General features: G+C 39.7%; 1 protein-coding gene across 2 annotated transcripts in view; it reads left to right on the top strand.

Annotated features, from left to right (window-relative positions):
• The window catches only part of GLB1 (galactosidase beta 1), a 46,751-nt gene extending 38,315 nt beyond the window's left edge, over window positions 1–8,436 (top strand). For both annotated transcript variants that reach the window (XM_080387234.1, XM_080387233.1), the window contains 2 exons: window positions 2,469–2,876; window positions 6,931–8,436. In XM_080387234.1, the coding sequence (XP_080243360.1) occupies window positions 2,469–2,876; window positions 6,931–7,191 (669 nt within the window). In that variant the 3' untranslated portion in view covers window positions 7,192–8,436. The remainder of the gene's footprint in view (window positions 1–2,468; window positions 2,877–6,930) is intronic.
• The last annotated feature ends 4,731 nt before the right edge of the window (window positions 8,437–13,167 follow it).

The raw sequence follows: 13,167 nt of genomic DNA, 5'->3' as shown, positions 1-13,167 counted from the left end.
TCACACTTGTGTTTTGCTGCCATGAGTAAGGTGGGCCCATTTACATTGTTGAAGAAGGATATATCAGTTATGGTTAAGCAACATAGAAGAATCAAAGCTGAGACTTGGTTTAAAAGAGTCTAATTGGCCAGTTAGTGTTTTGTGATGAGGATTTCTAGCTGCATTGCCAATTATGCTCAGACTCATAAGTCAAGGCAAAGTATAACTCAGCATTTGCTAAGCTTGCTTTCACTCTGCTGAAAAGCAGTTTTGCTGTCTTACCTTTTGGAAAGCATGCAGTTCTTTAAATCCTAATCAGAACCAGCTAAATATATGTGGGAACTTTTAGGATGTATCAAAGCCTCTGAATTAGAAGCATCAGCAACTGAGGGCTTTTCTGTGTTTGTGGCATGTAAGTTCAGAGGGTAGCAGTAGTGCCAACTCTGTTCATACTGTCTTTGGTACCTTGCCTTTTTCAGAGTGGCAAGAGAGGGCAGCTAGTATCCCAGTGTTTTACCTTAATGTTGAAGCAGCAGGAAGATTGCATTTATTTATTTACTTAATAACAAGCCAGGTGATAAGGAAAGCTGTGTGCTTTGTGCTAAACTAAGGTAGCACAGTGGAGGGTTAGAGGGGTGCTCTGTAGTGTTGTGGTTGAACTGAAGTTCACACTACAGAGTTCCAACCTTTTAAAGATCTAAGAGTAAAAGCAATTTTAGTAGATATGTACTATGAGAATAATCCTCTAAAAGCAGGATCCTTCCATGTACAAGAGGCAGCCTTTCTCGGGTAGCTTTGGCTTTTGTGCACTGCTTCTTCCCATAGAGTTACTCCCGCACTCTCTTCTTTGTGTTGATTGTGAAAACTGGGAATAATTATACCTTGGGTTTCAAATACTTTGTGCTTTCAAAAATAACTTTAGGGGAAGAGGTTCCTACCTTGTGAAGCCACACGTTTTAAAGTAAATAGGGTAGCTTCTCTGGGTTTTGTTTGGCTGCATTTTTTAATCACTTTTTTTGAGCTTGAAATGGAACTAGACATCTAGCTTTGGGAAGGAATCTTAAAAGGATTTTGGTTTTAAAACGTTCTGCTGATCTAAGTCTTCTTGTTGAAGGACACGAAGGAAGAGTGTGTGTTCTGTTTTTTCTATATTTTTTCACATGCTCACTGACACTTACCTTTCTTTTACTTGGAAAACTTATATCCATATCTGGACTGTTGAATATGCATTCTTATGCAGACCGAAGTAAGACTGCTTAGTAGGCACTTCATCTCATTTGAAAAATCACAGTGTTCATAGTATATAAAGATGGAACTAGGGAGGCAGGTTAGAAAGTTTGGGCTGATTGCATTACTTCCATTACTTCCTAGAGTAAAGTCTAGGTTGTACAGAAAAGTTTTGCTACTTAACTCTGGACGGATATTTTATTTTGATATAAGAAAAATAAGTTCCTGTTCTGTAAAGTGGGCATCTAGGTGAAGGAAGAGAAAACCAGTTAGTGTTCATACTGGTGACTAGGCTTGTGGAGTCAGTGCAATGTTTATTAGATATTGGAACAGACACATGACATAGTGTCAGCTCTCCAAGGCCACAGAAAATGTGGTTTTGCTTGTTCCTGTTTGACATGGGGTGTTTGCAACAGAAATTGTTGCACAGAAAAACAGCTTCTATGCAGGGTCTATTCAAGCAATTATATGGATGTAGCAGCATCGGTTTAAAATCAACCTCTTGCATTGCACTGAAACACCACTTTAAAAACTATTATTATAACACAATTAGGGTGTGTGCAAGGGTCACTTAATGTTCCTTTCATTCTTCTTAAATCATGACCTTACCTTGCTTTTTGCATTCTTTGTGTGAGCACCTTAGTGTGCTGCACATGTTGTACCATGGAAGTGAAACAGGACTCCGTGGGCTTGAAGCTGACTCTAAGCTTAAAGTATTTCACTGAATTGGGGTCACAAAGCATGTGCCTTGATTCTGTGATACTGTATGCTAGCTGTAGATGACTTGTAGGAGGTAAACTACTGCCTTCTCTGCTGTCGTGCAGGTTAATGTCTGGTGTTAGTGACTCACTGTTACCAAATCTCTTGATGGTATCTCAGACTTATGATATTTAATGCTGCTTCTGCTTTTTGTTAAGCCCCAGGTTTTGGAATTGTGTTCATGTTAAAGAAAAACAGAAATTTTCAGTTACAGGGAAAAAGCTTGAAAAAAACCCCTTGGGCATCAGTGAAAAACTTCAAAACTTTGAAGAGGAACAGACCTTTCACAGAGAATAAATGAAACCCTTTATTCTTAAGCAAAGCTTATAACTTGTTGAAGACCGCATTAGTGGTTTTTTTCATACACAGATTGGCAGCTGTTGCAAGTACTTTGATTTAGCTTTTATTCCTGACTGATTTATAGTTGCAGCCAAATAACTTCCAACAACATTAAGCTAATTATGTTATATTTTGGGGTTGTGGTTTTTTTTTCTTCCTCCTAGGGTCTAGTTTCAAATCTAACTCTTGATGAAGATACACTTGTTGAATGGGAAATCTATCCTCTAGACATAGATGGAGCAGTGAACCATGACATTAATGGCCACCTTGATCAACCATGGAGATCTGTTGAATGGGAAATCTATCCTCTCGACATAGATGGAGCAGTGAACCATGACATTAATGGCCACCTTGATCAACCAAGGAGATCTGTTGAATGGGAAATCTATCCTCTAGACATAGATGGAGCAGTGAACCATGACATTAATGGCTACCTTGATCAACCAAGGAGATCTATTGGCAATCCACTTAGTTATGAAGCACCTACTTTTTACACCGGTAGACTTTCAATTCCTGGAGGGATTCCAGACTTGCCTCAAGACACCTATGTCAAGTTTCCTGGCTGGACAAAGGTACAACTTTTTGCTGTGAAAACTTGGAAGTCCATTCAGAAAGCTACTGAAAGTCCACCTCTCTTGGATAGGTAGAAGTTGGTTGTACTGGTGGGGTGTCTAAAATATATTTAAACGATTAGGAAATGGATTCCTTGCTTTAAGCAAATCTTAGAGATAAACCATTAAGAGAAGGGAAACATATTCAAAAGATACATGGTATTGGTCTAGAAAGTAGAGTATCACAAAAAAAAAAAAAAAAAGCCAAACTAGTTTTTCAACAGTGAGAAAGATGAGCTATCAGGCTATTTAGAAATGCTGCATTTAATTCTGGGGAGGTTTTGTCTTGATATGGAGCAGAAACAGCTTTTTGGAGGGAGGGAGTGAATACATGTCTTGAGATAAAACAGGTTTTTATTCTGGAGAAAGTGAGGTGCTACAGTACACTTTCCTGGTTATATTAATTGATTAAAAGTGACTAAGAACATATTTGTGGTGCTGTGTGAGGAACAACAGATCCTGTTACAAAGCATAGAGAGCGCTGGACACAACTGCTGGTGTTGTGCCCATAGATAATTAATCCAATGCATGGAAGATATTACTGCTTGTCTTCTGGAGGTTACCTGTAACCAGACTGAACAGATCAGAGAGCACTGCCATGGGAAGCTTGTGGGCAGGTCTCTTAATGGGTACTTATCATAGAGCTGAAGCATAGGTAGAGCAGCAAAGAGTGTGTTTTCACAGTGCCGTGTTTGAAACTGCTAGCATGCAGGATGGGTAAGGACCAGCTCAACTAGCTGGTGGGAGGCACAGAGAGCAGAATGTGTGCACGGAAGTACCACTCCTCTTGGAGGCCTAAGCATTTCAGTCCAGGCTTCAGGGAAGTGCCTGTGATAGTCTTAGGTAGCAAAATTATTTCTTTCTGAAATAATTAATTTACTGCCATTAAAAGAGAGTATGAGAAGGAGTTGCTGGTTATCCATCTACAGTATTGTAGTGGTTAAAGCACTTCCCAATATGCAGGACTGTGATTCATTGCAGGCACTTCGCGTTGCTGGCACTGAGCTTGGATGAGGAAGTCTGACTTAGCCCCTGTTCCTGTATATGTGCGTGTCTTACACAATCACTGAATAAAACCCCAAAATAGCTCTTTGCACAGAAACTGGAATCTGAGACTTTAGCAGTAAATTCTGTGACCCCATGAATCACCAGTCGTCTTAAGGAAGCAAGGTGATCATACCTGCCTGTTGGCAAACTCATCTGTGAAATGATAAATGACTTCTAAGAATTCTTACGTGTTGGTGGAAGTCTTTTCTTCTGATCTATAGAAGCCTCTGTTTTACATAGTTTGTATACCCTCTAATGCAGTCGTGGTGAAATGATCCCAGTGAACTGTAAGTAGGACTATTGAATTGATCCTTCAAGCTTTATACGGATTGGACCAAAGTTTTAAATACAATACACAGGAGTAATAAGATTGAGGTGATACAGGGTGTGGAAACAGAGACTTCCAAATAACTTTACAAACAAGCAAATGCCTTTAAGGCAGAGGGTTTTAAGGGTGTAAATTCCACTTGGGTCCCGCTGTATCTGGGCCTCAAGTTCCTTGAGTGACACTGTATAAATTGCTGATGTCAAGATGTAGAGAGGGACTCTTAATAGGGGTTTAAATTCACCTATTTGAGTAATTGGAAAACCAGGGAAACAACATTTTCCAAGAAAACACAATAGTTCTAATGATAGTCCTGCCTTTGCATATTAAGGCAAGGAATATGGTGTGCTGGACAGCCTGAAGGGAGGGTGCAGCATTAACAGTCATGACCTATGTAGTAGCTTGTTTGCCTTTAGTGGGTTTTAAATCCTTCACTATTAATAAAGCTTCCTTCACCCTCACTTGAGGAAGCATGATGCCCTTAAGCATACAATGCCCCTGCATGTATGGTTAGATTTATTGGACTTTGGTTGGGTTTTTTGTTTCAGAGGAGAGGATTTGGAGTCAGGGCTGTTCTTGCTTTCAGTGGAATCATGGGTTTGTAGTTGCAGACCCTGCCAAAGGAAATCTTGTTACTGAAGATAGGGATCCCCCCTCCTTTATTTTGTCTAGGGCATATTTGTTGATAGTGTGTATAGTGTCATGATTTGTTGGTTCCAGGCATATAAACTCCTAAGTGCGTAGTCTTTAGAAACTTCAATTTTAATAACGACAGTTTGGAATTGAGAAATTAAGTTTATAGCTTTACCGGAAAAATAAGTTACAACCAGTGACTGATTAAGATCAGGAGCAGAGACCTGTCTGATCACTCCTCCTGCAGTAGAACTCTAATGCAGTTGATTCCTACGGTAAACTCCTACTTCCCACAGAGTTACAGCCAAACTCTATAGTAGGTAGGCTGCTGTCTAGTGGATACACTCACTAATTCATCTTGTGTGGGGAGTTTGTATTAATGCAGTGTTTTCTTCTAAAACTACTACAGAAGCAAACTAGTGAGCATGCAGAAATTGCTCTTTTCTTGCCTTTTAATACAGCAAAAACAACCCACAAAGCAAGATAAACTTGATTAAAAAGAAAAAAAAAAGTTTGAGGTCAAAGCTTATTAACACCTTGGCAGAGCTGTGCAAGATAGGATCTCATACCACGGAAGTAGATACAGAGCTGAAATAATAACTCACCTGCATTTGCAAATGCACCAACTCCTTATAAAATTTATCTTGTGAGTTTCATAAAATTCAGTTTCATAAATACTTGAAAAAGAGAGCATAAGAAAAATATATCTAAACCAGGTTGAATAGCAGTACTCACTATATTACAATTGTGCTTCAGTAAATGCTTTAAAATCATTATACTGATTTCAGCTATCCTAGACAATTTTAGAAATCACTCAGTGCAGTAAAAGTCATTACTTTCCACTGATTCAGACTATTTTATTATTTTTATCAGTGTACATCACTTAGTTTTTAATCTCTATATTCTGATTACCAAAAGCAAAAACACAGACACAGTTATCTGTTCCCATCCCTTTTCATGTTCACTGAACTCGTCTGACATGGTGACAGGATGCTTAGGAGGAACAAAAGCAAATTATTTGTCCAAAACAGCTGTGTCTCTCTCCTTCTGTCTTGCTTAATGAACCAAACTTCAGCTCAAATCAGTAGGAGTCTATTTACAGTTTTATTAAACATTCTGCAGGTCACCAGTTTGTAGACTTATGGAAAAATCTGCATTTGTGTCACTCCAGCGTGTGTATTTTGTGGTGTACAAATGACTCTTGACTTTCTTCTTTTTCCCCTTGCCAATTTTGTTTTATCTTTTGAACTTAAGGTATTTATAATGTTAGAACAGTATTTTGAAATACGGGTTCTGGCCACCTTCACTATAAAAAGTAATTTAAAGTGTTTATATGCCTATATATATATATATATACACACACACATATTTAACCACAATTTCATTGAACTTAATGCTAGCAGACTCCCAAAGATTTTAATGGTCGTAGGTAACTACAACAAAATACTCTGTTGCAGTGTGATTTCATAAGTTCTTTTCTTGACTAAGTGCTTACAAGTATAATATACATCTGAATTTCATGTGTTTAGGGAAGCTATATCTTTTTAATGAAATCATGCAAGAGGAAGGGAGTACCAAGGTAGTGTAGTCTTATATTTGTATAGAGAGCCACAACAGAATTAGGATCTGCTTTTTTCTTTTGTGAGTTCAGTCTCCTTTTAACAATCAGCTTCATGCAAATACAATTTTCAGGTTTGCTTTGGTCTTAAACTTGGTGCAAAATTCAGTGCCAGGAACCTGCAATTCTGATTTCCTAGGTGTTGTCATATTTGGAATTCCTGCAGTATTTGACCACTCTTTAAATATTAAAATGGCTTTAACTCATCAGGGAATTTAGATTCTTTTGACTGTCTTTAGCATTTTCTTGAACAGATTTCTCTATCCTTGTGTTGTATCAAACTGAAAAATGGAGGAAATTCAGTTACTATGTAAAGAGCGTTATGCTTAAAGCTGTCTTGTAATTTGTCAAATTATTAAAATGTTGTGTTTTTTTCTTCTCTTTCTTAACAGGGGCAAATTTGGATCAATGGCTTTAATCTTGGTCGCTACTGGCCGGCCCGTGGTCCTCAGTTGACCCTTTTTGTTCCAAGGAATATACTTTTTTCATCGGTGCCAAACAACATAACAGTGTTGGAGCTGGAGCATTCTCCTTGCAGCACCCAGGCGTGCGAGATAGAATTTGTAGACAAGCCTAATATCAATGCAACCACACAGTACGAAAGTTACGACCCACATCTGTTTGTTAGAGACATATGGCTGAACCATCTATAATGATTTGAGTATTTTCTTATCTTCCCCCTACTTTCCTTCCCTTTCCCAAACCATAGTTCACTTTTTAAAGACTTAAGTGTTAATAAGTGAATTGTTTAGCTGAGGCAACTTTTTAAAATCTTCAAAGACTTTTTTTTTAAAAAAAAAAAAAAAATCTCCCAGAGGTAAATACTGAAATTCTCTTAAAGAAAAGCTGTAACTTTAGTATTTACCTTGGACTGTGAAATTGAACTCAACTAGAAGATAATATTTGCCTCAGCCTAGTAGAAATTAGTCGTTGTATGCTGTTTACATTACAGGAACACTCTTAGACTTTTTTTTTTTTACCATGTTTTGCAACTGGAGAGGAGCCTACAAAAGGGGTGCACGGTCCTGCTAGTGTGCTGGTTTTATTCATGTGGACTGGCAGGTCAGAGCTGCCAACAGACCAGACAATTTCAGCTGATTTTATCACCTGGTTAGTATCAATATCATTTTAGTCTGAACAGGCTTTCATTGAGCAGACCTCATATCTTTTTTTCATGTTTATGCAAGTAACCTTGGAAAAATTTAAGTTGGTTTCTTATGGGAACAGTGAGAAGAACCGTGGAAGAGAACACTTAAATGCAAGCTGGTCCAAACAGCAGTAACATGGAGAGGGACTTTCTAGCCTCCATCTGTTCCCTCTTGGAGAGCCTGTTTACTGCTTTCCTTCTGCTATCTCCAAAGTCTTAAAGTCAATTGATAAGTAAAAGGACATATGCAGAATTTATGCTGTTTTGGTTGGACCACAGCCTCCAATTAACTTCCTGCAGAATGTAGGTTAAAATGAGACATTTTAACCTTAATGTATTCTTTTTCTCCTGGTAGGTTTTTTTGGTGTTTTTTTTTTTTTTTTTTTCCCCCTAATGGGCCTGGAGTATCTTTTTTTCATGGGCCAGCACCTTGGATGTGGAGGGCTTTAAGTTAAAGAATTCTTATTCTGTTTTACTCATTAATCCACATCTTCTGTTTGTTCAAGTAAACTGATGATCTTTGTAAGCGCCTGATTTGCAAAAATGCACAATTTCTGTTAGTCAAGTTGAATTTCTACACCAAACAGAATCTTCTTTCCAATTCTTATGGTTTTGATGTCAGTCATGCAAACTCCTTGGTGAGATTTGAACAACACAAGGTTAAGACAATGGAATCAATTATTTTCATAATCTGTGGTTTGTTCCTTTGATTTGTATTTGACATTATTAAAATGGTTCTTTAGATATGAAATCTCTCCTCCGTTTGCTTGAGAAGGAAAAATGAGAGGAGGAAGTTATGAGCAGATAACAGTATTAAGAGAGAAATGAGATTGTAAAGTCTCTGCAGACAAAGTTATTCTTGTTGATTTCTTATTTGTTTCTGTGTTATGAAGAGGCTGTAATGGGCCGTGGGGACCCCAGAGGTGCCACCCTTTTCTGAGATGGCCAATGCCAAAACCTGCCTATTTCCTCTCAGCTGGTGAGGATGATAGTGTCACTTGAGGAAAGTGCGAAAAGGAGCACCGCTTGCTTGAGTATCTACATCTCTGCTATGGGTTTTGAACCAGACACATGTACTTCACCTGAGCCAGAGAGCTTCTCTTAAATTCTCACCCCAAATGCAAAGTCTAATGGCTGTGTGCTGTGTTTTCAGTACCAGACACACTTCATTCTTGGAATAATGTGGTCTGCTCTAACCCAAGATACTTTTTTTTGTGGCACCGTCCCTATGCAGACACCAGAACGTGTTCCAAGCAGTTTATTGTGAAGTATTATTTACCTCAGAGCCAGGTCTTGGAAGTAAAGAATCAAACAGAATTAGTTTCATACCAGTTGTGGGGTTTGTGGCTTGAAGTGTGCAGAGTAAAAGTACTATTTAGATATTACTCCTACAACAGTTCAGTGCTTTTAACAGCCAAGAGTATTTTTATTTTCCTGGCAGTTAGTGCTGTGAGGGGAATGGAACGCCTGGCTCTCATTCTAACTTTGTTTTGTTTTACAGTGTACTTGTGAAAACGTAGTGTAATACATGAGATCTCACTTCTTGCCATAACTCTCTATCATATTACAAGCAGAAAGGTTTTCCATTGAGGATTGCAAACATGCATCTGGTTAGATACAAGAATAAAAACAACAAATATGGGGAAAAACGGGCTTAAAGTTTTTCAAGTAGGGCTCTTAAATAGCTTCATTAACACACCTGCCTACTTACTGCTTTCAGTGAAGTTATCTCTTGTCTACAGAAAGGAACTGAAAGTTGGGGCCCTGATTCCTAATCCCGATTTACTTACATGAAAACGCTGCTGGAGGTTGCCAAGTGGTGTGGTATGTATTTGAGTGTGCAGAAGGGAGGTCTCTGTGACAAGGAGCCTTCAGAGTACAGCACTACCAAGAAGAACCTGTTGTCATTTGCTGCTGCTTTACCCAAGGATGTGTCTGTAGGTGCTGTAGCAGAGTGTTCTGCCCTGCCCATGCCACACACTGGGTCACTGCGCCCACACCGCTGCTGCTACTGCATGGCTGGGACTTATCCTAGGTTTCCTAGCCTTGGCATACAGTCCTGCTAGGACTGAGTATGTCATACAAAATGGGGCAGCATGGCATTTACTCCTTTGCAGTCTCAAGCACATCAGTTACTTTAATCTGTCCTCAAATGTAGTTCTGTCAGCTGTGTCCAGGGGTAGAAATGAAATCTGAATGAAACCTTCTGACTGAGGGCAGATGCATAGGAGAAGAGGGGCTGTGAGGAGTCAGCTGGCTCACCTTGACGCAGTGGTCAACGCACTGGTGGGTCTAGCTTCAATTTGAAGGGCATAGTGTGAAAACATTGTCAGACCCCTAGCTAGTATGTGTGGTGTAGTTGTGTGATCTGTTCCAGATGCTGAAGCTCAGTGGGATGGGCTGTCTGGCGTAGCCAGTTCCCTCCTGAAGGCATGGCAAGAAGGAACGTTCCCAATGCTAACGTTGTGGCTCCTCAAATCCTCCCTGCTGCCTGTCCTTGGGAATTTGCAAGTGGTTTGCTGGCACAGCAGCTGAATATTGGGCACAATGTTCTCTGATTTCAGCAGGCCAGTGCAAACCTGGATTTAGTCAGTCAGTTTTAGAAGTGTAGATTTCACATTGGTCCTATATGGAAGGTGGGTGTGATTTTTGAAGTTCTGTAAGGAGCTGCCATTTGAAATCTGCCTATAGAGTATAGCTGTAGGGGCTCAGCTTAGCACAGGTATTTTTTCCAGCCCTGGAGTGGGGTTTGTAAGCTTAGACTGTAATCCTGCCTGTGCGTGAATGAAGGCCTTTAAATGTGATTACCTGGGATGAATGAGCAAGTAGGTGAACATGAAACTGGTGAATAGTGTGCACTATATAGCTGAATTTTCTTTTTTAACTTACATACGAGAATACTCTTTCTCCTATATTCATAAAATAACTGTCTTCCTAAGCGTTGAACAAAACTTCATGGTTCCTGAATCAATCACAGGGTTGAGACTTGACCTTGTCCATACCTCTTTAGACTCTCCCTGCCCTTTGTATTTCTGTGCAGGCAGCTCTCCTTGTCTTCCTGCTCTCCCATCTCTTTGGGGGCTCCACAGTGCCTAGTTTTCTTTTGCAATTTTTTAATTAAATACTAATTTGTTTGCGCAGTTGGAATGTTTACAGTAGTATGACTCTAGAAATAATTCTCCTGACAGGACAGCAAACACTATCTACCTGACAGATACGTGCCAGGTGTTCAGAAATGGCAATTACAGAAGTAGAATCCTGTGTTTAACAGTGTGCTGTGAAGGACGTGATACTGTATTGTCCAGGCTGAGAAGGCAATCTGTTAACAAATCTCTTTAAGTTTGGATTGCAAGGGGAAGGAATCTACTCTCTTCGGATGAACTTGGTCACTTTGATATAATTAGATGGTTGACTAAACTATTGTAGTCTCCTTGTGTTCTCATTTTGGATGTATTCAAATCACTGGGGGCAACAGCATCTCTGTATGTGTAAAATGGATATTCTGACGCTTTTCCTAGGATGCTCTCCCTGGAAATCCATCCATATTTGAGCAAATAGCTCACAGTGCTGACAGATCCTAATCTGAGCCTCTGCAAGCAGCTTGGTTATTTACTGGCTGTTGTCTCTGTACCAGAAGGAAGCTGCTTGAGAATGGTTTTTCTGTTACATGTCTTTGCAATCACTCATCTTCTTCCCCTTTTTGCTTGCAAATGCTTCCTAAAACAACAGCTGATTGATGTGCAGTCCCTACATTTTCTTTTTAATCTGTTGTATTTTTTCAAGACTGCAAACACCATTTTAACAGATAATACAAGACGAAAGGTTTGAGATGATCTAGCCCTATGCCTCTCTACCCTAAGCCAACGATATCTGTATTTGAAGTATTTCCAGTGTGTTTGTTTAAACTGTTCTTCAAAATTTCTTGTGATGGGGATTCCAGCCTTGTCTAGGCAAGCTATTCTAGTGTTTGCTGTTAGGAAACTTGTCAACAGCTGGCTGAAGTCTTCATTGCTGTATGTAAGCCAGTTACCACTTTTACTGTCCACAGCCAGCACAAAGAATGTCTTAGTGCTCTGAGACTGTTTTGTGCCCTCTCTGTTATATTCTTACCTCCCTGATGGTTTACAGAAATCTTTAAGAGGTTCAGAGCAACATACAGAGGACTCAACAAGGATGTGAAGGGGTGACCACGTCCTGAATGATCTGGTCTAGGTGCTACGGCAGGTTTTTTTTTTTTGAAAGAAGTGACAGAATTGCAAGAAAGCTGTCTTGCAGGCCAGGACTTGAAAGCGTGGTAGCCAGCCTTGAGGTGCTGGCTGGAAGATCACGTGACAAAAGGAACTGGAAGCTACAGAAAAATGGGGTCTGCTTTAATGGTTCTCCTTCAGTGATAAGGCAAAAAACTGGTCAGGAAGAGATGATCTTGGGACTTGATGCAAAGAGCTGAATAGAAAAATGCTGGGAAAAGATGACACAGGGATCTTTGTGGTTTTGCTGAATAAACTGTGGATGTTTAAAAATCTTTTTAGAAGGTAATTTCTGTTGCTTGTTATGTCATAAAAGATGGGAGTAATGAACCAGAGTCCCAGCTTCGGGGGAACTCTTGAAAGCATGTGTTCCCTACAGGAGATTTCACAGAATCAGTGCTTGTTTCAGGCCCTCGGTAATACGGTCCTCTTTATGTAGGATATATGATCTTTGTGGCCAAGGAACTGGGGGTGTACTTAAAAATTCTTGGTTTGGGCTTTAGTGCACATATTTAGCTCCTGTTCCTCAGGAGCCAAGTATATACATAGGACTCCAAAGTCAGGGTCTTAGGAAGGTCCCGCTTTTAACTCTGTAGTGTTGTAATGGGAAGCACAGTCTTGCTAATGAAACTCCCCCAGCCCACATTCATAGCACACTGTGCAAACATCATGGTAAGGTTACTGTCTTGCCCTTTGGCAATGTGCTTACAGCTGCATGATCAAAATTTAGCCTTTTAAAATTTTTTTTTGATAGACAAGGGTTGGAAAAAAAGACTCCTTAATGGAACTGGGAATTGAGTTTGAAACTCCAACGGAAAGGGCCTTTGTTAAGTAGAGTGGATCTGTGGAATACTGGTGCAAATCTAGTAGGGAAATGCAGCCAATATTTGCAGTTTGAAAGGATTTTTCTGTAAAGTTTCCTTATTCATTGAAAGTGTATGCACTATGCCAATACTAACTGAGCATTTTCAGCGTTGTCTGTGGTTGCGGGCCAGAGCACAGATCTGAGCACAGTGTGGGGAAATTGAGGGTCATCCCTCTAATGCTATAGCTAAGAAATTCTTCTCTCTTTCCTGTTTCATTCTTCCTTAAGTCTTGCTGGTTCTTCCTCTTACACTAGGCAAGTCTTATGTGTAGAGAAACTAAAAACATTTCCTTCAGTCTGTCTGACTGAAGAGTTAATCTCCACCCCTTCATCCAACCAATGTTAAGTTTGCAAACTGGATGAAGATGCC

The sequence above is a fragment of the Falco punctatus genome (genome assembly GCF_963210335.1).
Source record: "Falco punctatus genome assembly, chromosome: 4".
Classification (NCBI taxonomy): domain Eukaryota; kingdom Metazoa; phylum Chordata; class Aves; order Falconiformes; family Falconidae; genus Falco; species Falco punctatus.
This window is presented reverse-complemented; position numbering and strand designations above follow the sequence as displayed.